This window comes from Aspergillus karnatakaensis (assembly GCF_047715665.1).
Source record: "Aspergillus karnatakaensis strain CBS 102800 unplaced genomic scaffold BJY04scaffold_6, whole genome shotgun sequence".
NCBI classification, from domain to species: domain Eukaryota; kingdom Fungi; phylum Ascomycota; class Eurotiomycetes; order Eurotiales; family Aspergillaceae; genus Aspergillus; species Aspergillus karnatakaensis.
Genome location: NW_027395718.1, coordinates 482370 through 505782, shown reverse-complemented (window position 1 = coordinate 505782; position 23413 = coordinate 482370). Strand labels below are relative to the sequence as shown.

The 23413-nt window shown below is 53.3% G+C and overlaps 11 protein-coding genes across 11 annotated transcripts; 3 read left to right on the top strand and 8 right to left on the bottom strand.

Moving 5' to 3' along the window:
- Positions 1-164: 164 nt before the first annotated feature.
- Positions 165-2217, top strand: BJY04DRAFT_180049 (class I adenylate-forming enzyme family protein). Its single transcript, XM_073709997.1, has one exon. It carries the CDS (start codon positions 224-226, stop codon positions 2189-2191), a length of 1968 nt encoding a protein of 655 aa, XP_073575411.1. The 5' UTR covers positions 165-223; the 3' UTR covers positions 2192-2217.
- A 115-nt stretch (positions 2218-2332) lies between these two features.
- On the bottom strand, positions 2333-3356 carry BJY04DRAFT_214388 (uncharacterized protein; the record flags this gene model as incomplete). The annotated part of the gene is made up of 3 exons (XM_073715203.1): positions 2333-2924; positions 3005-3265; positions 3322-3356. 3 exons carry the CDS (start codon positions 3354-3356, stop codon positions 2333-2335), a joined length of 888 nt encoding a protein of 295 aa, XP_073575410.1.
- Positions 3357-3518: 162 nt separating this feature from the next.
- BJY04DRAFT_180046 (thiamine pyrophosphate-dependent dehydrogenase E1 component subunit alpha) lies at positions 3519-5267 on the bottom strand. Its single transcript, XM_073709996.1, has 5 exons — positions 5066-5267; positions 4820-5007; positions 4704-4765; positions 4442-4651; positions 3519-4393 (listed from the first exon to the last, which is right to left on the bottom strand). The coding sequence occupies exons 1-5, from the start codon at positions 5191-5193 to the stop codon at positions 3626-3628; spliced, it is 1356 nt and encodes a 451-aa protein (XP_073575409.1). The 5' UTR covers positions 5194-5267; the 3' UTR covers positions 3519-3625.
- Positions 5268-5461: 194 nt separating this feature from the next.
- Positions 5462-7166, bottom strand: BJY04DRAFT_136365 (T6SS phospholipase effector Tle1-like catalytic domain-containing protein). Its single transcript, XM_073708596.1, has 3 exons — positions 6772-7166; positions 5786-6718; positions 5462-5737 (listed from the first exon to the last, which is right to left on the bottom strand). The coding sequence occupies exons 1-3, from the start codon at positions 6965-6967 to the stop codon at positions 5484-5486; spliced, it is 1383 nt and encodes a 460-aa protein (XP_073575408.1). The 5' UTR covers positions 6968-7166; the 3' UTR covers positions 5462-5483.
- A 3180-nt stretch (positions 7167-10346) lies between these two features.
- BJY04DRAFT_136328 (major facilitator superfamily domain-containing protein) lies at positions 10347-12659 on the top strand. Its single transcript, XM_073708594.1, has 5 exons — positions 10347-10793; positions 10851-10948; positions 10996-11346; positions 11457-11597; positions 11690-12659. The coding sequence occupies exons 1-5, from the start codon at positions 10500-10502 to the stop codon at positions 12552-12554; spliced, it is 1749 nt and encodes a 582-aa protein (XP_073575407.1). The 5' UTR covers positions 10347-10499; the 3' UTR covers positions 12555-12659.
- On the bottom strand, positions 12659-13345 carry BJY04DRAFT_136344 (extracellular guanyl-specific ribonuclease RntA). Its single transcript, XM_073708595.1, has 2 exons — positions 13186-13345; positions 12659-13135 (listed from the first exon to the last, which is right to left on the bottom strand). Exons 1-2 carry the CDS (start codon positions 13198-13200, stop codon positions 12764-12766), a joined length of 387 nt encoding a protein of 128 aa, XP_073575406.1. The 5' UTR covers positions 13201-13345; the 3' UTR covers positions 12659-12763.
- Positions 13346-14296: 951 nt separating this feature from the next.
- cox10 (protoheme IX farnesyltransferase) lies at positions 14297-15811 on the bottom strand (the record flags this gene model as incomplete). Its single annotated transcript, XM_073715202.1, has 1 exon — positions 14297-15811. One exon carries the CDS (start codon positions 15809-15811, stop codon positions 14297-14299), a length of 1515 nt encoding a protein of 504 aa, XP_073575405.1.
- Positions 15812-15972: 161 nt separating this feature from the next.
- On the top strand, positions 15973-17087 carry BJY04DRAFT_136315 (putative monosaccharide-P-dolichol utilization protein). Its single transcript, XM_073708593.1, has 2 exons — positions 15973-16682; positions 16732-17087. Exons 1-2 carry the CDS (start codon positions 16056-16058, stop codon positions 17023-17025), a joined length of 921 nt encoding a protein of 306 aa, XP_073575404.1. The 5' UTR covers positions 15973-16055; the 3' UTR covers positions 17026-17087.
- A 46-nt stretch (positions 17088-17133) lies between these two features.
- On the bottom strand, positions 17134-18221 carry med8 (RNA polymerase II mediator complex subunit MED8). The gene is made up of 2 exons (XM_073709995.1): positions 17857-18221; positions 17134-17767 (listed from the first exon to the last, which is right to left on the bottom strand). The coding sequence occupies exons 1-2, from the start codon at positions 17979-17981 to the stop codon at positions 17149-17151; spliced, it is 744 nt and encodes a 247-aa protein (XP_073575403.1). The 5' UTR covers positions 17982-18221; the 3' UTR covers positions 17134-17148.
- Positions 18222-18403: 182 nt separating this feature from the next.
- BJY04DRAFT_180034 (uncharacterized protein) lies at positions 18404-20444 on the bottom strand. The gene is made up of 3 exons (XM_073709994.1): positions 19647-20444; positions 19348-19599; positions 18404-19302 (listed from the first exon to the last, which is right to left on the bottom strand). Exons 1-3 carry the CDS (start codon positions 19918-19920, stop codon positions 18683-18685), a joined length of 1146 nt encoding a protein of 381 aa, XP_073575402.1. The 5' UTR covers positions 19921-20444; the 3' UTR covers positions 18404-18682.
- A 242-nt stretch (positions 20445-20686) lies between these two features.
- Positions 20687-22031, bottom strand: BJY04DRAFT_136309 (uncharacterized protein). The gene has a single exon (XM_073708592.1). The coding sequence runs from the start codon at positions 21774-21776 to the stop codon at positions 20985-20987; it is 792 nt and encodes a 263-aa protein (XP_073575401.1). The 5' UTR covers positions 21777-22031; the 3' UTR covers positions 20687-20984.
- Positions 22032-23413: the final 1382 nt, after the last annotated feature.

Genomic DNA, 23413 nt, shown 5'->3' with positions numbered 1-23413 from the left:
GCATTGTGCAACAATACAGCCACGACCGTGAAATGTCATTGGACAGGACAGAGATCCAAGGACCCACCGTTCATCATCACGTAGATCATCCTCGTAGATCCCTATAGAGTATTAAATATTTAACTCATCCAAGATCTCACCAGACCGAGATCTTGGTTCGGTCTATCTATTCTCCATCTTGCTTTCTACCTAACAACAACCAACAAGTTACAACTCACCCACCATGCCATCCAGCACCCTCTCCTCCACGACCGGCGGCCCACCACCACCCACCCCACTCAACCTCTGGTCGTGGCTCACCTCCTCCAGCTCAAAGATACCCACCGCAGAAGCCCTAATCGGAATCCACCAACCAGCCACCTATCTCTCGAACTTCCTCCCAAAACCCCCGTTATCACCTCCTTCCTCGCCGTCATCCTCGCAGTCATCAGAATCAAAAGACCACTTCGCTTGGAACTACCACCAATTAACCTCTGCAGCCGAGCACGTCGCATCCGCTTTTGCATCGGCGGGTGTCTCGCCAGGTGACGTGGTTGCAGTATTTCTCAATAATTCCCTCGAGTGGTGTGTGCTCTTATGGGCTTGTTTTCGACTTGGGGCTGTGTTTGCGCCTGTTGATCCGACTTCTGTTGGGCGGAGTGATGAGCTAAAATATCTTTTGTTCGTGCTTACACCGAAGGTGGTGGTTCTGGAGGATGAGAGTGCAGCAGATCGATTTGAGAATCTAGAACTTCATAACTCAGGCTCGGATTCAGATTCAGGATCACCGGTGTTGAAACTCCTCGCCACTACCAACAACAATGATAATCCCACGGCAAAACACTGGGCACTCTTCTCCTCTCTCACCTCCCAGAACACCACCCAGAGAACCCTTCCTCCACCGACCGAAGCACCAACCCCAGACTCAACAGCAATGATAATCTTCACCAGCGGCACAACCTCCTTCCCCAAGGGCTGTCCCTTAACCGCCCGCAATATAATCTCCGAGATAACATCCTACCACTCCTTCGCGCATTCCAACTGGTCTCCTAACTCGCGGTTCCTCGCAACAAGTCGCTGTTTCCGACCGATTTGTTATCTCGGGTGTTTGAATTCGTGGGTTGCTGGTGGGACGGTCCTCATGCCTTCACAGGAGAGGTTTTTCGGTGATGCGGATGCTATTTTGGATGCTGTAAGTGCGGAGAGGGTTAGTCATTTGATGGTTACGCCTGCGCAGGTTCGGATGTTAGCGAAGTCTGCGGGGGAGTGTTTCAACGGCGAGGGCGATGAGGGGCTGAAGTCCAAAAACCGCAGCTGGGATCTAAAGTTCATGACGTGCTCGGGCGATACATGCACTAAGGATGTGATAGAAGACGCGGAGAGGAAACTCGGTTTGGAAAAGAGGCGGATTGCGTTCCATTGGGGGATGTCGGAGGGAGCACCGCTGTTCGGGTGGACTGAGGACAATATTCCTTCAGCTGGCCGCTGGGAGGTCCCTGCCACGGAAAAGGGGAATATTCCTGCTCTTGGCCGTACATTACCTGGGACCAGTGTGAGGATCGTCGAGAGCCGCGACGCCGCTGCCGACAATAGTACTGCTGGTGCTACCGAAATCCAAGGTGAGAGTGAGGAGGTGATTGTCCTCCGCGGTCAAATCGGGGAGCTTCAAGTTCACTCAACCAGCTTGATTTCTCGATACTTGAGCGAGGGTCACACGGATAAGGCGTTTATTGAGGACCCGAACGGAATCAGGTGGTTCAAGACAGGTGACCTGGCCTATATGGATGATAGTGGGAGGGTATTCATTGTCGGCCGGAGCAAGGATCTCATTGTGTGCAAGGCGTTCAATATTGTTCCGAGCATTGTGGAGGACTGTTTGGAGAAGGAGCTAAAGGAAGAGGCACAGGTCGTTGGGATTAAGGATGAGAGGGTGGGGGAGAGGGCCATTGCTGTTTTGAAGAGTGGCATCAACGGCGATGGTAATAACGGCGATGATCGTGGCGGGAATAGGTCGTCGTCTGGGGATGGCTGTATGGAGAGTCGGGTGACAGAGTGTGTTGCGAGGGTTCTGGGGCCGCAGTATACCCTTGGAGGAGTGGTTTCGTTGCATGATCTGGGCCTGGATGATTGGCCAAAGAACTCGAGTCAGAAGATTGTCAAGAGGGATCTTGTTAACGCTGTTGAAGAGAGGAGGGACAAGCTGGGGTTCTAGATAGGCATATACTAGACATATTCAGGTTATAGCTTGCTGCTTCCTTCATTTAAAGCCTAGACACTAAGCATGCCGTGCGTAAACATCGTTAACTCCTCCTACGGAGTTTCTACATACAATGATTCCGTAGTATCTCTCTACCTACTGGCCAAGCAAAGGTTCCCTCTCCCCCCCGCTCCCTTCCTCCTCCTCAGTCCCATCCTCACCACCCTCAATATCCTTTCCTCTCCTATCCAATCTCATCACAATCCACCGCCACCCCCAAACAACTCCCAAAACCCCCTTAACACCCGCCAGAATCCCACTCTGAACAACAATCCACCCAACGCCCCAAAACCACTCAAACTCCAACACATTCCTCGGCTCTTCAAACTCCACCCTCCACACCCACGAGACCGCCAGGACCCCCTCAAGCACAGCCTGCACCACCAACCCCGCCACACTAAATCCCGGATATCCAACAGGATCCCCGATATGTTTCCAGATCTGCGCCATCTGCGGGAGAAGGGAAACCGCCGCAAGCGGAATCATGAACGGGTTGACGAGCAAGATATGAATAAGGAAGAAGCCAGATCGGATGTCTTGCGGCTCCCAGAAGTGTTTGAGGAGATATGTGAGTCCGATCAAGTCAACGAATAGCGGGATGAGGGAGATGAGAGCGAACAGGGTGTAGAGGACTTTGTACTCGGATTTGGCGTGGGATGTGGGGCGGTAGCGGATTGTCAGGAGGAAGCTGGAAAAACTGTTAGCATGTTTTGTTACTAATTCTAGATAGTGGATTGAGAAAGAGGTGAGAGAGGGTGGTGGACGTACACAGCTAACCAACCCAGCCAGCTTATTGCTACTTGTGCGAGATTGATCCAATCCCCTGCATTGCGCGGGTCGTGCACGAATACTAGCTTTCCTGAATCTTCGGGAAAAGTGACCATTAAACAGAATAAAAGGGTGATTTGCTCTGTCGCGACGATCAAGTTGCAGAGGACGTAGCTGGATGAGAGGCCGAGGCTGTTTTTCTGCTTGGCGAGACGGCGCAGTTGCGGGATGAAAGAGAGTGTCGTTAAAACGACGAGGACACTAATTCAGTTAGCTGGATCTTGGTACGATGTTTCGAACGGTAAGAGGGGGGTTACTTTCGCGCCCAGTTGGGGGCCTCGAAGTCAGGCATTTCTACGCAAAGCTGTTGGAAGAAGGTGTTGATGGCAAGGATGAGGTTGGATTAGGCTGGGATAGAGCGGGCTGGTCTTGCCAGTTGGCGCTAACTAAAGACAAGGGTTTAATGGGGCGTTGATTGGTGCGGGGCCTGTCTATAACTTCAAAGGGATCAGTATCATCATGATCATTCATATTCATTGCTGTCTACCCACTTTCTTCCGAACTGTGGCTCTAGAGAGATACATCCACCCGTTGGCGCAAATCTGTATGACAAACCACCCACTACAGACCTTTGATTCCCCCTTCATACTCCCTCAGATCATACTCTTCGGGATAAGTCTCCAACATCCTCTTCAACTCATCCATCTGCTCCCTCGCTTCCTCCGTGACCTCCTCATAAACATCTCCAAAAGCATGTCTGATAGCCGGCTTCTTCTCACGCTCCGCCTCTTTAAACTCCCGTAGCACTTCCTTCCTAATGCTTTCTCTAGCCTCCTGCTCCATGTCTTCATTCCATAGTCCCTCGTTCTCGAGGTACTTTCGTAGTCTGATGATAGGATTATCTCTCCTCTTCCAGTCCTCGACTTCGACTCTCGCGCGGTACGCGAAACTATCATCACTGGTGCTATGATGTGAGACGCGGTAGCTCATCGCTTCGATAAGAACTGGTTTCCCGCCGTCGCTGAGAGCAAGTTTGCGCGCGTGCGCCATGGCTTCGTACACGGCGAAGATGTCGTTTCCGTCGACGCGGATCGTGTCGATGCCGTAGCCTACTCCGCGAGAGGCGATGCCGTCACCACGGTACTGCTCGAGGGTGGGTGTCGAAATTGCGTAGCCGTTGTTGCGGCAGATGAAGACTACAGGACAGGAGCGGGTTGCGGCGATGTTGAGGCCTGCGTGGAAGTCGCCTTCGCTGGCGGCGCCTTCGCCGAAGTAGCAGGTAACAATGCTGGGTTCTTTGTCGGGGTTCTGGAGGGCTTGGAGTTTGAGGGCATACGCAGCGCCGGAGGCGTGAGGAATCTGGGTTGCAAGTGTGGAAGAGACGGTGTGCTTTCTAGCTGTTAGTTTGGATCTTCGGTCAATTGTGCGATTGCATACCGTCCGTGGATAATTACAACCGTAGTGAACAGGCATGTTCCGACCCAGACCGGAGTCGTTCTTATTGGCGAATAGCTGGCTCATGAAATCCTTCAGTGTGAATCCTCGTTGTTGAAACACGCCAGTCTCGCGGTATTGCACGAAGACAACGTCGTCGTTGGTTAGAGCTGCTGCGGAGCCAACGCTGATGCCTTCTTCACCTGCTGATACCTAGAATATCGAGTCAGTAGTGCGCCAGAGGCTGATACTTATTGAAACGTACCATATAAAAACTCAACCGCCCCTGTCTCTGCGCCTCAAACATAACCACGTCCATAATGCTCACTACCAGGAACATCTGTCAATCTCCACGCCCAATCCTCGAGAAAGAAAACCCACCAGTCAACATATTCTTATACCACTTTAGAATCTCCTCATCCGACACCTCCAGCTTCCGCCGACTCTTATCAATGAACACGCCATCGGAATCCATCACGCGGTACGTCGGAATGCTCGGCAGGTTCTGCGGATCAATAAAGGCCATCTCGGTCGTGAACTTGCTGTTGACTGCGCCGGGGAATCGTACACTATCCACGGAATACGATTAGCAATTTAAATTTTACCAATAAAGGGATTGGAACTAACCGATCTGACCCCGGGCGCTGGGAAATGGAGGTGCTCCATCGCTGGGAGAGTGTGGTTCGGAAGGTAATCCTGGGCAGGGCGCGCGCAATGCGCGGTATTCGACGAGAAAGCGGTGTTAAGGAGCTCATATCTGCGAGTGTGTGTGATGGTAGAGAAGATAAAGAAAGGAGGGGGTATCTTTATGATTTCCCCAGAATGTGGTCCCTGGGGATGCGGAGAAGCGGTTGGCTTCGGAGGGGGCCCCCAAGACGTCACGGGCCGCGGGTAGCCGAGCTGCTCCCTTTCTCCAACTCGCTTATCGGGGCGTTTGCTATTGGCTCCGATTGGATTATTATTAAGTACATTCGCTGTGTATGGTAGAGAAAACGAATTTCAGATTATTGATTAGAAGTAAGAGCCCAATACACTATACAACCTCCTATGCTCCGTTGGCTTCGCTCTGTAAATGCCGTCGCTCATCATTGACAAGCTGCGGGGGCAGATTCGGGTTGTCACCACCCGGCTTCGGAATGGGAAAGTCATCCAGGATCCCTGAATCTAACATTTCCTGCACGCTGGGGTGAAGCACTGCTTCATGTGGAAGATCTCTAGAAGCTCCATAGTTCGGCGGGAGGCGCCGCGGGACCCATTTCCCGTCCTCCAGCTCCAGACGAGTAGCAAAGGGTAGGACCTCTATAAGATGTTAGATCTAATAGGCGAAGTATTTCAGATGGGACTAACCTAGGATCCACCAAAGCATCACTGAGAAAGCGCTTCCTCCCTGCCCGAACCGTAGCTTGTCGTGCGGCTTGTTCATGGCGGCCTGCATGTGGTATTCGTCCGTACCAGGAATCTCATCTCGGCACAGAGACTTGCTGTCATTCTGAACCATATCATCAATGTCTGTTGTAATGAATTCTAGCTTGCTCTCTGAGTCGGGCAGATTCAAAACTTCCTGGATCATCCAGTGTAGTGGGATGTCCGACAAGAGGTGCTTCTGGCCATCTTGTAACGGCCACCCGCCGCCGACGTCGCCGTGGTTTCCGGAAAACCAGACTTCCTTCAAGTCTACCTTTTCCTTTTCTTTCGGGTCAATGTGGAACAACGCGGGCTTGAATTTCAGCCGACGCTCGTGGATCGAGACGGCATGGCGAATATGTCGCGCTGCAGGACTAGCGATGTACCGGTAGGATTTCCGGAAGAAAGGAATCTCAAACTGACCGACGCTGTTGACGCAGTCGAAGAGACCAAGAAAATGTACACCGACGTTGGGGCGGCAAAATGTTCTCTTGAACTTTTCCATGTATCTTGCCAATTCGCGATCCTCGTCCGTTTGTGGCACGTTTCCTCGGGAGCTTTGATAGCGACTAAAGGTATCCCAAGCAAACGGCACCATTTCTTCATTTCCGCGAGACAAAAGGCCAAGATTTTGGATCATTTCGGCCAAGAACCGGGCAGTGTACGCGCCGCGCGAAAACCCAAAAATGTAGATGTGGTCTCCCTGGGAGTAATATCGCATGACGAACTTGTAGCCCGCGATAAGATGACTAGCGAACGAGACGCCAACTCCTTGGTCCAACAAGGCCCTAACGCGAGCTTTGAACCGTGTCCAGAGACTGAATCCGCTGCCACCCCGGGATGAGCCTCTAACATAGGTCAACGTCCCAATTCCAGCTGCAGTAATACGATTGTTAGCGCTTATCTCTTGCAAATATCGGTCGGCTTACGCTGATAGTAGGCGTACTGCCCGGGAATATGCCGCTCGAGCATCTGGTAGATTTTCACAATGTTCGTGTCCTCCTCCGTCCCCATGTACTGATTCCCTGTGCCATCGAAACAGAGTACGAGGCGCCGTGGCTGCCCTGATGGCTGGGACGTAGGCTCGGGCTCCTTCAGCGGGTTGGCGTGGGGTTCTTCAGGCATGGTGATGATTGTCAGACGGAGAGTCCTGCCGTCGCATCGTCCAAGAAAGCTGGAACGAGCGGGTTCTTAAGTTTGAGAGTCGCGGTGACAGTGCGGGAGCTTCGCATGAGAGTGGGTTGAGCGCAGCTGTTTTCTTCTTCAAGAACCCTGATTTGGATGGCGATCGTCGGCCGCCCAGACCAGCCGTTCCTTCGCCCAATTGTGACTGGAGGATGAGTGGACGCGAACACCTCTGGCTGCAGTAGAGCGTGTGCCAAGCGCATCGGCATCGTAATTGCGAGTCCACCCAGCCACTTGACCCTTCGACGCGATCTTCAGAGCTGAAGGCTGCCGAGGGTGGTGGATACAAGGTGAGATTTTCGGTTCATCCGAGCTCAATCTTCACAACGCAAGCTCAGCTCATCTAGTCGGCCTGAAAAAGCCGGATGCAATGATAGACGTGCAATTGCACACGCCTACAGTATCTGAAACAGTTATTAGTGTATGGGTACGTCGCCGACCGGAGTTTTCACTTTGGTCTCACCTCTCAGGGTCCAAGGTATCTTCAGCTGGACGATCCTTCCAAAGCTGAGCCCACCCTGAGGTGGGATCATCAATAGAACAGTCCTACATGCGGACAAAATTGCTCACGATCAACAACACTCCTCGCAGGAGAGAGCTGATATTGCTGCATGATGAAGTGTGTGGTGGATGGATGGAAAAGTGAGTATAAACAGGCCTTGGAGGTTGTGTGACGGTGGCTGCCTGAGGTGCCGCTGCGGCTGCCAATCGAATCGTCTTTCTTTCTCATCTTCTTCCTGCAAACTTAAAATGCTGCATGCTTCGTAGCACCAACCCTTGATTTGGTACCTCAATCCTCGCAAACGGTCAATAATTGCTTCTGTACTGACATTTCTCCAAGGACCTGTTCTGCGGTCTCTGTGTGGGAGATTGTCCCCAATCATCATGCTCCGACTCGTGCAATAACACCAGCTCCAGGCATAATATGCACCCGCATAGACGAACTCCCTCAGAGCTTCAATCTTGGCCGCGTTGTCCAGGCCCAGCTTTTGGCGATATGTTTGTGCTCAATTTTTCCACCTTTACGTGAGGATCAACCTGACGAACACGAGCAACTATCAGGACTCAACCAGTGCATTGACTTTGTCGAGCCCGTCAGACTAAACGCACTGTTCCCTTCTAAGCGCTCTGGGACATGATACAGAAAAGGCTCAGCAAATTATTTACAACCCCTAGCAGACTAGCCGGGCAATATGGCTAGGTTTCGCAGGAGAAGTTCAAGTACACACGGCTAAGCTCTGCAGCGACAGCACAAACAAACGTGCTTCGTGGAACCTAGCTCAATGCGAGCTCTGAGGTCTTGCTTGGCTTTAAATTCTGGTGGCTCCAGCATATGAGCCACGCTCAGAACATAATCTAGAGGTTGTGCTTCCAACTTGGGCCGCAATCCCTCCAGCTGCAGATATTCGACCCCCAATTACCAACCTTCTCTGCTCCGTTGATTAGGGTTCATCTCACGTTCTGCTCTGGAACAAAGTGTATAAAGTCTTAATCGCGAGATACTCCTGGCTATTCACATTGGCGTCTTCGAGGGCGGCTGCGTTGTATGCGGGCCTCCGAGCAATACCTGGACGGGACCAATCTGGAAACCATTTCCTATATAATGGACTCCGAAGTTGAACATTATTGAGAACAGGTCGGTGGTGCTGGCTCGACGAAGTGGTGATAGGTGGGTGCCAGACGCTCTTCGAACAGTACGACTACATTCAAGACTCCAAGCTAACCGTCGGTACTTCCTGGATAGATCTTCTATGTCAACCTCCACACGGGGTCCGTGTTCGCTCCTTCGAACCTCCTCCTCATCCCTAACGTCGACTTCCAGCCAGTAAACACATTGCGAGACAAGTGCGCACTACGAAATCTGTACTTGTTGCGCCGCGCTATGCCTCGATAAACAGTCTTTATCATGGCCAGTGTCCGCTTTCTCCCTTTCTTCAACTCAATAGTGGGACTTTCGCAATAATGTATGGGGCACTGATGCCCACTGCCGCACATTCTACGGTGAGATGTTTCTGGCAGTTCCCTGTGTACTGTTGGCACAGCTGTATTCTATAATGTCCTTGCCCTCGTGTGGAAGGTACTATATTCACGTTATCGGGGCAAGAGCGAAATACGTTGAGTCGCTCCTTCCTTCTCCCCTCTGTCCCTTTAGGGAAAGTGCGATGAGCGTAGTAAATGGTCGCGCCTTCCTATTCCTATAATAAGGGTGTGCCTTCCTCGTTTAGATTCGTTCCTGACGAGGAAGGAGCAACGCCGGCCCGGGTGGTCGCATCTTCTTCTCTGACTTGGAAGATGATACATAGCTCCTCCCCCCTCTGAACATGCTTCCTTCCGTCTTTGTGGTTTATTAATGGCTCTTTCCAGCCTGGACGCATCGGACATCACAAATAGCGTTGCTGGTATGAGAAGAGCGACGGATCCTACCCGAGCGCACGAGCAAAGCAGCGTCTGACGCTTGCGAAGAGAGATGCTACAAGCAATATCTGGTTGTTTGCCTTGCTGGCGGAGGTGATGTTCTTAGGGGCAGTTCCTTCTTGGGGGTATATCCACTGGTTCTCTTTTGTCTTGCTCTTGAGCTGCGCTGAGATGGTACCTAGCTTTTGAGGAGTGTGCTGACTCTCGGCTTCTCTAGCCAGCGAGGTTGAAGAGAGCACCGACTCTTAGAGGAGTGTTTGAGGAGCATGGGTTTCTCTTGCAGTTAGGTATCCACTAGTGATCACTCACGATGTTGAGAACTGTAGTCCCTGATAAGACCGCTTGGTAGGGCTAGTCCGGACAGGATTATGATTTTTGTTTCTTGATTGGCGAAAGAGGTTCCAGATCCTGGAGGAGCTGGAGGCTGGAGGCAGGAGGGACTGCCGCTCCACAGGGTAAATATGCCTCTTTAGGTTAAATGAATCCCAAGCACCGGCTTCTTGTCTTTGCCGTAAGCCATGCCTATAGCAAGAGCCTATAGCCTATCAATCCTGCCTCCCCACACATATAGCCTATCACGAAGTGTCAGGCTTACATCGACTGGTCTGACTGTCTCGTCAGTGGTTCCTAGCGTTATATATCCCGCAGCACATTTATTAGTGCGTCATGCTTCTTCCTACAGGAATGGTGCGAGATTTCTTGCATGCAGTAGTGGTATCTGAGGATCGTGCTTGCGAGCTAGTTGACAGTCTTTGTTCTATAAAAATGCTGCAGCCCTCTGGCTAAACGCTTTTCCGCGAGACGGAAATCGGAACCCTAGCAAGCAAGCATCGCCACCGGAGAAAGATACCCGAATTAAGCTCCTTATAGTTCTTGGCTTGGAGTAACTTGAGAGCCAACACATCACGGCTTTGTTTCCACCCCGCTGATGTCTCCGACCACTATATCTGATATGTAAGCACACCGTCAGTCGGGTGTCATTGCACCCCTTATATACCCCCAACGTGCTCCTCTATTTCATCTCCAGAATCTATTCAATTCAATCCCACGGCCAACCATGGCATTCGTCCCAACCCTACACCACGAGCTCAGCTCTCAGCTGAAATCACCTGAGCCAGCAATCACCGCCAATCCATTCGCTACACCCGCAAGAACGAGTCCTCGCAATTCGGAGTTTGCAGATATCAACACAAGCCATGGTCTCCAAGCTAACGTACAGGGCACTTCTACGCCCCCCTCGGAACCAGAGCAAGCAGCCCCTCAAGTCTTCGAACAAGTCCCGGCCCCAGAAAAGAGTCGTTTCCGGCAGCTCAGCATAACCATCTTGATTATCCTGTCGAATCTCATCCAGGTACCTCAACTTACCCCTGCCTGTGTATGAGATGTATTAGCTAACATGGAGATCTAGATGATCGTCAACTTCGCCGGCGTCGCCGGCGGCCGCACATTCAACGCCTCCATGAACGCAAAACCAACATACGCAACCTGGATGGCTGCCAGCTACGGGTAATGCCTTCTCCTTCCCCTCTCTACCTCCTTCTAACATTCCCCAGCCTAACCCAAGGCACATTCGTCCTCATGTCCGGCCGCCTAGGCGACGTCTACGGGCACCGCAAAATGCTCCTCTCCGGCGGAACGTGGCTCGTCCTGTGTACATTCATCAGCGCATTCTGCCACGAGAACTTCTTCGCCTTCGTGACCATGCGTGCGCTGTCTGGTATCGGCGGCGCCGCAATCATGCCTAGTGCTGTGGCCATGATCACGATCACGAATCCACCGGGGCGAGTACGGAATCTGAGTCTGGGGTTCTTTGCCGCGAGTGGCCCGCTGGGAGGGTATTTCTCGGCGCTGTTTCTGGGCGCGTTTATGGAGGCGGGGCATTGGCGGTGGTTTTTTATTTTTGTGTATGTCTTCTCGTTTCCTTGCCGCATGTGTGAGAGATGAAGTGGGGTGGAATTGCCAGTTGGGATATTGAGATATCTCAGAGCTGGAGCTAACGAGACATCTCATCTAGGGCTGGTCTTGGTGCTGCGACGTTCATCCCGCTGTGGCTCCTCAGCGGGAAGGAGGTGCGGTTCAGACAGAACGAGAAGATCGACTGGATTGGTGCTGCGCTCGGGACAACTGCTTTGATCCTATTCAACTTCGTTTGGAAGTGCGTCTCCCTCTTCCTCATCCTCCTCAGCTCCAACCCTTTTCTCCCCTCCCTCAACCATGCCATATATTCCTCCACTGACGTAAAACCAGCCAAGCCCCCAGCGTCGGCTGGTCAACCCCCTACGAAATCGCCCTGTTGATCCTCTCCCTAGTTCTGCTAACAGCCTTCATCATCTGGGAACACAAAACCCCACACCCGATCATCCCGCCCTCGATCTTCGCCGCGCCCTCCTTCGCCGTCCTCGTCCTCGTCATCCTCCTAAACTACATGACCGTCGGCACAGTCATCTGGTACCAGATCTTCTGGCTGCAAGACGTCTGGCACTGGTCGACCCTGCAGTTCGCCGTGGGGTGGACGCCATTCGTGATCTTTGGTACTGGCGCGGCTTGTCTTGCTGCTTGGTTGATTCCCCGGCTAGCAGCGCAGTGGATTCTAGCGCTGGGGACAGGCACGATCCTAGTCTCGACGGTGCTGATGGCGACGATTAAGGAGGGGCAGAGCTACTGGGCGCAGGTGTTTCCGTCTGTTGTGCTGTTCTCCTTCTGTCCGGATCTGGTGTATGCCGCTGGGCAGATCATTGCGAGTAATACGGTGAGACGGCATCAGCAGGGAATAGCGGGGTCGATTATTGGGACGTTGAATCTGTATGGGAACTCGCTTGGGTTGGGGTTTGCGTCGACGGTTGAGGTGCAGGTTGCGGCGAGGACGGGGGATGGGATTGCGGGCTTTCGCGCGGCGTTGTGGTTTGGGGTTGCGATTAGTGCGGTTGCGTTGGTGTTGGATGTTGCGTTTGTGAGGAGGGTCAAGGATGAGAGAGAGGGGTGGGAGGAGGAGGATAATGAGGGGATTGAGCTTGATGGTGCTCAGCAGGTGCAGGTGCAGGGTGCGACGACGGGTGCGCAGGTTTCGAGGTTGGAGGATGGTGGGGGTGGGGTTGTGCAGAGGGTGGATTGATTAATCTATGAGTATGGCTCCTCTTGGAGCTCAAGCTCCAAGCATCTATCTATCCGCGGACAACGACAAGCAATCCGCATACTCAAGCTCAAAACCGGTAGGTCATGTCAGGTCAAGTCCACCAGGGACCGCATCCATCCCATCCATTTCATCCCATCGAGCCAAACAACCCTCAACAAAAGTCATTTCATTCCTCATTACAAAGCAATCTAGCAAGAAACAAAGTTGTTTCCACTAGCACCGGTATGCGTAGTGACACCAGCAAGCTGTCCGTTCTCGTTGAAGACAACCCTATCAGCACCGGGTGAGCCACCGCTGTAGATGCGTCCGGAGCTCAGGATCGGGAACTCGTAGTAGGTAGGCGAGACAGGGAAGTCGAAGCCCTCGTAGTTGTTGTACACGTGCGGGTAGTTGTTGACATCGTCGCCTGCAGAGACGAAGTCGTAGCCCTCGGAGGCGGCGGCGGAGACCGCGGAGGAGGTGTAGCAGACGCTGCCGCAGGTGTAGGCGCAGGATTGGCGGGCTTCAAGGGCAGGGGCAGCGATGGCCGCTGTGGCAGAGAGGAGGAGGGTGACGAGGGTCTGGATGGCTTTTAGTAGGGGGCAGTTTGGTGGTGAAACGGGGGGCGTACCTTGACTTGGAACATCTTGCCGGTATAGAGCTGAGCTTGGGAGGTATAGAGGGATGGATAGATAGATAGATGCTTTGCTTGCCTGAGCTTTAATACATCCAAAGCAGCGCGGCAGCGATCTATTTATCCCTCTCAGATGTATACTATCACCCTCCCTCCCCTCCTATATCGGCCACCCCCGACTCAGCTGTATCCTGAAACCCATCCCTAAACCCCAAGGTTACATCGCATGTACCGCTTCCTATCACGAAAGCGATACCAATTCTTGGCACGTTCCCCCCAGCACTCGAATCATAGGCTTAGAAGACACTGATCGTCGATATCGTTCTGCACGGGCGGCAGTCCTCTGTCCTTCACTGGCATGCACTAACTCGCTCTGGCACGTTTCTCGAAGCGCATCAGGGGATAAGATTGATCTCACCCAATGAGAATCCATGATTAGTCCATGCAGATAAAGACGGGGCGCTGGAGCGGGGTTCAACTGCCTAGGGCGTGCAGATCTATCTTGATTATGGAGACTGGCAGGGCGGATTTGGCATTCTCCGCTTAGCTGTTCAGGGCTCGGCAGGGGAGACAGACAGCACGTGTGTAGGTAGATGTCATTTTATAGGTATGTTTGTATACTCTGCAACAGAGAGCTTACGTTGCTTTGTTGGTGAGTTGGCGGGTTAGGGCATCGCCGAGGGTTGACCGCTGTGCTTTATGCTCCTTGCTTACGGGTGACCTGCAATGGTACGATCCTCGGCTCCAGGGTGATCGCGGGAGACTAGCCAAGTAGAGATGGTTCTCCGCGGTTGGAGGTGAAGAGAGATCGGCTCGCACTTGATGCTCATAGTATGCACCAAATTGGAAGGTCATAAACATCGAGAGAAGCCGAGGCTGATGCCATCCGAAGGTTCCGAGTTATTTTCATCGGCAGACGCGGTCCGCAGGATGTAGTAAGTACCTGGGTGTGTGCAGAACTCTTCAGATTTCGCCAAAGTATATGTACATCTAATCAAGATCAAAACATCCGTGCCCTCCTGTGCAAACGCCATCCGTCCGAAACAGTTAATACAAGATTGAGAAGAGAATCAAGGCTGTCCGAAGCTTTGTCGCTCCAGACTACCAGCTATGATGCGACTGGGCTCGATCCGCCTGAGCTCCCACCAGCTTTTGCAGAGACCTCTTCGTAGTATACATAATCGTCGTCGTCATCTTCGGTCGGCTGGCCGAAGATATTTCTCCACACACCGTCCCAGAGGCCCTTCTTCGTGACAAGGCCACCGACAAGAAGGATAGGGAGTTGCCAGATACTAGCCCAAAACAATCCTCGGGCAGTGCCGTTGGCGCCCTGGTGCTTCCAGAATCCATACGCTTCCTTCGCCAGCCAGCCGTTTGCAACTGTGCTGCTGACCAGGAAGCCGTGGCCCACGACCCCAATCCACCAGAGACCGATTGAGAGCGGGAACATGAGGACCGAGTACCGCAGGGCAACGCGAGCGTTGTGGGCGGGATTCACCCACGCAAGCATCCTGTATCCTGCTGCCCTGTATTCATCACGGATAGTGTGGGACAGAGCGTTGAAATGAGGGAACTGCCAGGCAAAGAGTATACCACCAAGAAGCCACCCACCGAGACTGTCTTCGCCAAAAAGCATGTCACGCCATGTGTCGTGTCCAGTAGTTGCTGTCTGCCCTGATGCCGCAATCCATCCCATCATCGGAGGAATAGCACCCACCACAGCACCCACCCAGGTATTGATTACATGTATCCGTTTCAGTGGGGTGTACACAAAGGCGTAGAGGGCAATGTTAGCCGCGGACAATCCGGTCACGGTGGGGTTCGTTCCGATGTATAGCAGGCCAAGCCCTACAGCGGCCGTGGCAATGGCGAAGAATACCGCAGCGCGTCGGGTAACAAGACCCCGGACCAGCGGTCGGTTGCGCGTTCTCGACATCAATGCATCATATTTAGGCTCAAAGATCATGTTTAGCGTATTCGCGCTGCAACTCGAGAGGAATGTGCCGGCCGTCAAGTAGAGAAATGTCAAGGTGGAGGTCGAGAGGGTAGGCAGCGGTGCCATAGATGGATCGAGAGCGAGTAACGACGATATCGGATACATTCCGTAGGCGGACGTTGTCGAGAGCAGAATCAAAAAAGACAGACGGGGCTTGGTCAGGGCGAGAAAGGCGGCCAACTTGCGGCGGAGGGAAGTCTGAGGGAGTGTGGAGGAGAAGTTGGACAATTGCGCAGAGGCATCTGGTGGAATGACCGGTTCAGCTGCATTTTGCGTTGCTGCCTCCTTTAAACGTTTCCTCCGACGATGAGGTAGTTCCTCCGCTTGAGGCTCTGTAGGTGTGCTGGTCGAGGCTTCATGGCTCGGTTGTTTTGGGGAATTGGCGGGAGAGAGCGAGGTAAACAGAGCAGGCTGCGGCGCTAGGTTTCTGTCGCCTTTATTTGAGGAGAAATAAGTCTTGTTCACGGCCGACGCGGGGGATTGCCCGGCAATGCTAGACTGCAACCGCGAGATCGAAAGTCTGTTGACAGCGGGGGATACCGCAGGATCATGGCTGAGGCATTGAAAACATAAACGAGGTGTATTTCTCGCCGTTCCTAACCTCCGCAAGGAGGACCGGAGGATCATGGCGGCAGCAACACAGCCTAGCGAACTCGCAGGATCAGCTGTTCAAGCAATCGAGCTGGAAGGATCATATGAAGCCAAAGCCGGCGGCCGGGAGAAAAGTCGGCGGAGCGAGAGAGACCAACCGCGCAGGAACTTTTTGGAAGGACCACGATTCGGACAAAACAGAATCGTACGACATCATCACCCCGCCCTCCACCTCCGACTCTTCAGCTCTTCTAGGTATATACTCCACAGTGTATCCAACATGGACGCGATTCAGAAAACACTCGTCGACCCCCTGCAGCCGTATCTGCGCCCTGTTGTTTCGGCCGTGCCTCAACCTGTCCACGATGCCGTCGTGTCCTTGATCGGATCAAGCTGCCACAACACCCTGCTTGTCAACCTCGATCTCGCTGAGAACCCCGAGTGCACGTCGCTTGCCATCTCCAAGGCTCTTGGAATCGCGATCGTCGGCGCCAGTGGAATTGTCAAGGTTCCCCAGATCCTCAAGCTCGTCCGCTCGCAATCCTCGTCTGGCGTGTCCTTTGTGTCTTACGCCCTCGAAACCGCCAGCTTGCTCATCACCCTTTCCTACGGCGTGCGCAATCAGTTCCCCTTCAGCACCTACGGCGAGTCCGCATTCATCGCTGCGCAGGATGTTCTGGTCGGTGTGTTGGTCTTGACATATGCTGGTCGGTCGGCGGCTGCTGCTGCCTTTGTTGCGGTCGTCGCAGCGAGCATCTACACTCTGCTGGTTGACACTAGCCTCATTGATGCGCAAACCATGGCATATCTTCAGGCAGGCGGAGGTGCTCTAGCGGTGGCCAGCAAGGTGCCCCAGATCTTGACCATCTGGCAAGAAGGAGGAACCGGGCAGCTCAGCGCTTTCGCGGTACGTTGTCATCTTTTTGTTTTTGTGGAACGTGTGCTAATAAACCCAGGTGTTCAACTACCTCGCAGGCTCCCTGTCCCGCATCTTCACCACCCTCCAAGAGGTTGACGACAAGCTCATCCTGTACGGATTCCTCGCCGGTTTCTCCCTGAACCTCGTCCTCGCCGCTCAGATGCTGTACTACTGGAACAGCCCCACAAAGACCGAGAAACAACAGGCGCAACCCAAGCAGAAGCAAGGTCTTCGCCAGCCCGCAGCGACCCCAGCAGCCACCAGGAAAGCAGCGGCCTCGCCATCACCGAAGCCGTCGGGTCGAACCCCCACCACCCGTCGCCGTGGTTAAGCGCGCTTTCATCCTTCATTCTACAGTACTTTAATCTTTGCATAACCGTTTAATCCTGCAGTCGGAAATTGAATAGATTGCCAGTAAACAAATCTGCGCTTTCCAACCTCCACACTCCCACATCTACCGCACAGCCGGCAGCAACCCCGTAGTCATAAATCGTAGCATCTCATCCAACGGCACGACTGGCTTAACAACCTCCTGCCCAGTCCCACCCACAGCATCACCTTTTCCTCCACTAACATCCATCTCATCCTCATCCTCCTCCTCCTCACTCTCCTCATCATCCTCAAGCACCCTCGTCAACCCCAGCCCCTCAACAACACTCTGAATCCCCCTCTCCCGCTCCTCCAACGTGAAATTCCCTCCCCAATTCCTTCTCCTCGCCTCCGCATTCGCCTCAACAGGCGCCCATTCCCACAGCGCCGCAAGATCACCCTCACTCAGTTCCCCACCCGACTGTCCCAACATATTCCCATTCATCCCTGTCCCTGCCCCTGCCCCCTGAACTGACGAAAGCGAGTGAACATCCCCCTTCGCCCCGCGACTAACCCACTCCTCAACCCTCGGGTCCAGCTTCGTGCGCAGCAGCTGCTCCAGCGTCGTCCCGTGCGTCTTCGTCGGGAACTCCGGCGCCGGATACGCGGATATACTGCGCAGCAGCTCGTGGTTCTCAGACAGGTGCGTGGACAAGGATTGCAGGTTCGAGGAGATAATGCTGCTTTGGGATTGCAGAGAGGGCCTACGAATTTGATCACAGTATTGTTAGGTACGCCACCTTATCTAGCGCGGTTGATTGGGGCACTGGGGAGGTGAAGAAAGAGCACTGACCATGAAGGCAACGGGTCGGAGTTGTTCAGGCTGGTGATTAGGGAGCCCAGGGAGTGGGTTAGTTGGATTAGGCGTTGGCGGGATTGTTCGAGGGTTTTGAGTTGGTCGGGGGCTGGGGTGGACATTTTGGGGTTTAGGATTGGGGTTCGATTGCTCGTATAGATTGGGAATAGTGTTGGGGTTGTGGATTGGGTGTTGTTGACGAGAAAGGTGAGATGAGAGGTTGCGTTGAGGGTGGGAGAAAGGAGATCGAGGTCTCGGCGGAGTGAAGCTTAGGTCGCGACAGTGGGAGCCGACTCCGCATTCAAGGTCAAGGAGCTCGCCCGGTCAGCAATCAAGAGCGCATGCGATAGACAACTAAGCTGTTATGTCCCTATCTCACTCATATTGAGATAAAATTAGACAGACACGGCTCTGATTCTATAAATATCCTACTGACTTGGTGGTGGGGGTGCAGTAGTCTGAAACGAGCCGGCGCGTAGAGAGCCTTGGGGAATATATAGCTGCTCCGCAACCCACATTCTCCTCGACTTTCTCCTGCTAACTTCTTATGCCTTCCTTTTACCAGAAAGGAGATCTTCGTGCTTTCAGACGGTACGTGTATTATCTAATTAGTATTCGAGGGGTATCTATTCACAATGGCTCAACAGGCAGGGCATATTCCGGTCATATGGCATAGGGTGCGGTATGGTGATGGTGATTAGAAGGAGAGATGAAATCGATGCTCGATGACACGCAACCACATCAAATCCAGGGTACTCATGCCCAACCAACAAAGCTTTCAGACAGCGTCCAACGCAAAACGGCAACAAGATAATCTTTCAGACTACTCCGGCGCCTTCATCTTTCCGTTCCCCTGCATCGGCATCGGCGGCGGAGGCGGCGGGAAATAAGTCTGAATCGGCGGCGGCACCTTCTCCTCAGGCGAGTACACGGTTGACGGGGATGCAATCACCGGCTCCACGACCTTTGAGTACCCAATCTCTGATCCTCGCCCATCATTATCAACAAAGCCAAAGCCAAAGCCTGGCGCGTACTCAGGCTGCGGTGAATACACGGCCTGTGGGGAGTAGATAGCCGGACTATACATGCCCTGCGCCTGCGCGGGGTATGTGCTTTCCATCGCCCATTGCGGAGTGCTGATGCTGGTGTCGTTCCAGCGGGCGTGCAGGTGACCTGGCTGCCGCAGCCGGCGGGCTTTCTTGCGGCGGGAGCGGATGAAGAAGAAGCAGCCGAGCGCGAGAAGGCAGAGGAATATGACGAAGCCGAGGATTGGCATCGCGATTATGAGAGCGAGGTTGTCATCGCTACCGGAGGACGAAGGGGAGATGAGGTCTGCTGTCGAGGAGGGGAGCTGTTCGGTGGAAAAGATGCGGCTGGGGGCAATGGGGAAGATCTCTTCGGTGGGGGTCTCGAAGTGGCAGTTGTAGCGGAGGGACTCGATAACTGGATGGGTGAGTATGAGAAAACAGAACGGTACTGACGACGTACAGTTTGCCATATACACCTGGCTGTTTGGCTCATTGCCTGTAAGGTTGTAGCATCTCCCGCAGTCGTTGACCTCGTTGTCAGCGAACGAGGTCGTCCCGCACCAGGTGTCGAAGTTTTGACCATTGGGCGTTCGCAGGTCGTATTCGAGCGCTGGTTCGAGGTCCTCGCATGCGACTGTGCACGAGCTGGAGATGTTGGACACAGATTCAGGGAAGCCATAGGAACATGATGAAAAGGCGAATCGAAGGTTGTCTGGTGGCAGGTCAGCTCATTCCCGTTCGATCATTAACGAGACGTACAGAGACCCCATTCAACATCTGTCTGTCCAAAGTCATCTGAAAAGGTACTTTGGAGCTGACACTCGACGCAATTCTGAAACTTCCTCCCCACATCTGTCGAGTTGTACTCGGCGTCCAGACATACTATCTCCGACGGCAGTGTATCGTTAGACGGGCTGCATGTATTCTCACACGGCGAACCCGGCGTCGTTCGCAAAGCGAATGCCTGCCCAAGAAGAAGAAGTAATACTGCGCATTTTGACGCAGATCCTAGGCAAAAAGCCGAGGAAACCATCTTCAGCTGTCAAAGACTAGCAGCACGAAACCAGAGAAGCCGAACGGCGAGCGAAAGTAGACCCCTCTGGCATCGAACCGACCCTTTGTCCAGGATTAAGCGAGTGAAGAGCACGACGAGCGTAGAGTATGATAGTTGTAAGAAAGACGAAGCCTGTTCTTAAGAGGTGAGACTCGAGTCGCACGGTCAGCGCCCGTCAGGCATCTCGAACTCGAACTCGAAGGGTCCGGGATACCCTGGCAAAGGCAGAGAGGGAACTGATAAAAGCCCGGATGGTGCGATCGATCAAAAGAGAAGCTCAATCGAGACCCAGTCGGTCAAGGGCCCGTCGCTCGATCACGGACGAACATTGGGGAAGAAACAAGAGCTGCTTGGACGCTAGCGCGCCCCTCACCGGGCCGGAAATCCAGCCAGCAGCTAATCAAGACATCGACAGGGGCGAGACGAGAAGCGAAGCGAGAGTGTGACGGCGTGATGGGGGATTTTGGGGGCGTTGGGCGGGGATTGTGATGTGACGGAGGGTGCAGCAACGCTAAGAGTTGTCATTCGCTGCCGGGCGGAGCTGCAATCACCCCTCATGGTGCTTTACGCTGTCCTGTCGCTGCCATTGGCGGACTGCAAGGTTCCCCTCGCGCAGTAGTCTGTGATGGTGCAAGCAGTCGGATTGGAGAACTCGCTGTCCCTGTGAGCCGAAGGATTTGACATTTCCCAACTGCAACGGGAACGATTGGAAGGCAGTGCAAGAATCCAACCGTCCCTTGATGACCACACTGCACAGGATTGAAGAAAATCTTCCTCACGGGAAAGGGAGGATTATCCTAGAATAGACTAGCTGGAAAACTATAGGACTGGATTCTCGTCTTGTATGACCAAGCCAAAGTACAAACAAATAGCCACCCGATAAAGCAAAACACCACTATGCAGGTTATCGCGCTGGCCAGAGAAAAAGAAAAAAAAAAAAGAAAGGCAAATGACTCAAGCAGTCGCGTGTCAGCTCAGGAGGGTCATAATTCAGATTACGTATCCATAGTGTCGAAACCAAAGCAAACAAGAACCATGTTCCATCATCCATACAGGTCGTCGTACGAAGGAACCAGTTCCTGCGCGGTATCTGGTTCCCCGTCACTGACCTTGGCAAGTTGGGGAGGCTTCTTCTCGTGATGCGGCGTCTGTCGTGCGAGTCGAGGGTCTTCCGAACTGAAACTGGTTCGGTGGGAGCTCGCCGTCCCTGGCACCGAAAATATCGGATCTGTAGCTGTACTTTGCCCGCTGAAACGTCGCATGCGTGAAGTTACTGATAGCGGCGGTGACTTCGACCCACGAGGGTTGGGCTCCTCTGTTCCTCGTCGCGCTTGTGGAGATCCCAGGGCCGACACGTTGTCTTCAGCCTCATCTGCTGAACTATCGCCATGCTTTTTGTCCTCCCAGGCTTTCGGTAAAGTTATAGGCTGTGGTTGCACAGGCTGTGCTTTTGAAGAACGAGTGGTTGACTTTGAATGACGTCGTACTTTAGAGTCGTAGTAGCCCGTAGGCATATTGAAAGAATCGCCAGTCGCTTTTCGACTCTCGTTGCGTTTGACGGAGAGTGTGAATGGCGCAGAGGACTCTCCCGCGCTAGGTTTCCAGTCATTGCTGTGACCGTTCTCGGATGAGCGATCGGATACCGGGCTGCCTCTAACAGAGGAAGCATCGTACTGGCTCCAGGAACCTTCGTTCGGGCTGGAGATGGCCATGTCGCCCCATCGCGAGTCAAGTTCCGAGGACAGCTTGCGCTTCCTCCGGAGCTTCTGCACAATGGCCGTCATTATTTTCAGCGGGTTCTTCATGTGGTGAAAAGACGAGGACTCGGTCAACATGAGGGCGCCGGAGCACGTTGAGAATGAGCTTATGATGAGTAAAAAGGGACGCGCATCCCAGGTAAAGACAGGGGCAATGGGGCCACATGCACATCCGCCATGCAGTTATGTACAACCAGCCTCGATTGTTGACGGCCCCCGTGTGTAGGGTCGAAAGTCACAACACTGACCCGGAGCGCAAAGAGAGGTGCCGGTCAACCGACAAGCTGCATGGGATGAGCTTCTATCAAAGCATAATCCAGAGGTAGCCGCAAGCAAAGCGAGAAGAGCCACGTCTAGGGGTGTCGATGGCCGCCGCGCATCAAGATCTCCACGATGACAGCTTCAACAGGCAGAAGGCCGGACATCCTAGGGACAATAGCGGAACGAGAAAGACGTGTATCGGACCCGACAGAATGGTTCACCCCCCCTCTTTGTGTGCCCTCGCCGGCAGCGATTTGGAATTGCAGACAACAACATCGCATTCGCCACTGGAGATCAGCCGGAACAAAACGATCGTTTGGAGCATCTTAGCGGGTTGCAGGCGCCACAGCGACGGCAAGAGAGGTCCTTGAACCGGATTGGGAAGGAGACCCAGGGGTGTAGGGCAGGATAAGACTCCGTGTCTCGTCTAAGTTGACTCTTGGGGTCGAGTTCAGACGAGAAGAGGGGTTGTTGGAAGATGCGGCGCAGTCAAGTTGCTTGAAGAGAACGGCAAGCATGAAGGGAAAAGCTGGTGGGCAGCTGCAGGTAGGCCGACGGTCATCTTGGCACGGCGCTTCCACGTATGCTGAACCGGGGTTGGAGAGGTGAAGCAGCAGCTCTCGTCACAAAACAAGAATCTCGATGCAACCTGTGGGATGACATGGAGGGAAAGACCAGGGTCTGAACGGAGGTCTGGAGGTCTGGAGCAGGAGAGGAGGAGAAAAAAGCTCCGAACCAACACCAAGCCAAGAGGAGAATGAACAAGCACCCGGATGATCGTCGACATTGCAATTTGGGGGCCAAACAGAACTGCTCTCTTAGCGCCCGCAAATGCAACTGTCATTAATATTCTCCGTTGAATTTGTCATGCCACCCAATTTCCGCTGCTCTTATTGATCCTCTGAAAATCCTCTAGGCTCTCACCGTCATTCATCTGGCACCAGGACAACAAAGACTTCACTCGGACAGAAGCTACCGACCGACGCATCCAGAGTATTGACAAGCATTGCAAGAGTCGGCCCGTCGAGCTTGGCTGCTGTTGCAGCAGATTAATCTCTGATGCAGATGGCCTGATAGCGTACCCACTAACCTACTCTGTACGGAGTACGCAGTCAGCTTACGCCCCAAACCTCATGGCTTTGTTCGTAGTATAACAGACTCGTTGATTAAGAAACTCCTCGTCGTCCAGGCTCGAATCTTGAGCTTCTGCAGCAGCTATGACATTAGTTTCAAGACCCGACACAGCGCGATCTCTGCTTACTTACACTCAGGAGCATGGTTCCACGTTTTCTTCTCCCCATCCAGGTCACCAACCTCAGCCCCAGATGATTAGAGACCAGGATTTACAGCAGTATTGCTGCATCGGTCCGAATTCCGTGTCAGACAATGGTCTGTCTCGCACCTTTATCGCGTAGACAGTACTGAAACATCTGCTCTCGTGATGTCTCTCGTTC

Coding starts and splice junctions, on each gene's coding strand:
- BJY04DRAFT_136309 (XM_073708592.1), bottom strand. CDS start 21,776: ATGTTGACCGAGTCCTCGTCTTTTCACCACATGAAGAACCCGCTGAAA.
- BJY04DRAFT_180046 (XM_073709996.1), bottom strand. CDS start 5,193: ATGAGCTCCTTAACACCGCTTTCTCGTCGAATACCGCGCATTGCGCGC. Junction 5,008..5,065: donor CAGCGCCCGGGGTCAGATCG/GTTAGTTCCAAT, acceptor TTCCGTGGATAG/TGTACGATTCCCCGGCGCAG. Junction 4,652..4,703: donor GGCGGTTGAGTTTTTATATG/GTACGTTTCAAT, acceptor TCGATATTCTAG/GTATCAGCAGGTGAAGAAGG.
- BJY04DRAFT_136328 (XM_073708594.1), top strand. CDS start 10,500: ATGGCATTCGTCCCAACCCTACACCACGAGCTCAGCTCTCAGCTGAAA. Junction 10,794..10,850: donor TCCTGTCGAATCTCATCCAG/GTACCTCAACTT, acceptor ATGGAGATCTAG/ATGATCGTCAACTTCGCCGG. Junction 10,949..10,995: donor TGGATGGCTGCCAGCTACGG/GTAATGCCTTCT, acceptor AACATTCCCCAG/CCTAACCCAAGGCACATTCG.
- BJY04DRAFT_136315 (XM_073708593.1), top strand. CDS start 16,056: ATGGACGCGATTCAGAAAACACTCGTCGACCCCCTGCAGCCGTATCTG. Junction 16,683..16,731: donor GGCAGCTCAGCGCTTTCGCG/GTACGTTGTCAT, acceptor TAATAAACCCAG/GTGTTCAACTACCTCGCAGG.
- med8 (XM_073709995.1), bottom strand. CDS start 17,981: ATGTCCACCCCAGCCCCCGACCAACTCAAAACCCTCGAACAATCCCGC. Junction 17,768..17,856: donor TCCGACCCGTTGCCTTCATG/GTCAGTGCTCTT, acceptor TCAAATTCGTAG/GCCCTCTCTGCAATCCCAAA.
- BJY04DRAFT_180049 (XM_073709997.1), top strand. CDS start 224: ATGCCATCCAGCACCCTCTCCTCCACGACCGGCGGCCCACCACCACCC.
- BJY04DRAFT_180034 (XM_073709994.1), bottom strand. CDS start 19,920: ATGGTTTCCTCGGCTTTTTGCCTAGGATCTGCGTCAAAATGCGCAGTA. Junction 19,600..19,646: donor AGATGTTGAATGGGGTCTCT/GTACGTCTCGTT, acceptor ACCTGCCACCAG/ACAACCTTCGATTCGCCTTT. Junction 19,303..19,347: donor CCAGGTGTATATGGCAAACT/GTACGTCGTCAG, acceptor TCACCCATCCAG/TTATCGAGTCCCTCCGCTAC.
- BJY04DRAFT_136365 (XM_073708596.1), bottom strand. CDS start 6,967: ATGCCTGAAGAACCCCACGCCAACCCGCTGAAGGAGCCCGAGCCTACG. Junction 6,719..6,771: donor GCAGTACGCCTACTATCAGC/GTAAGCCGACCG, acceptor GTATTACTGCAG/CTGGAATTGGGACGTTGACC. Junction 5,738..5,785: donor GATGCTTTGGTGGATCCTAG/GTTAGTCCCATC, acceptor AACATCTTATAG/AGGTCCTACCCTTTGCTACT.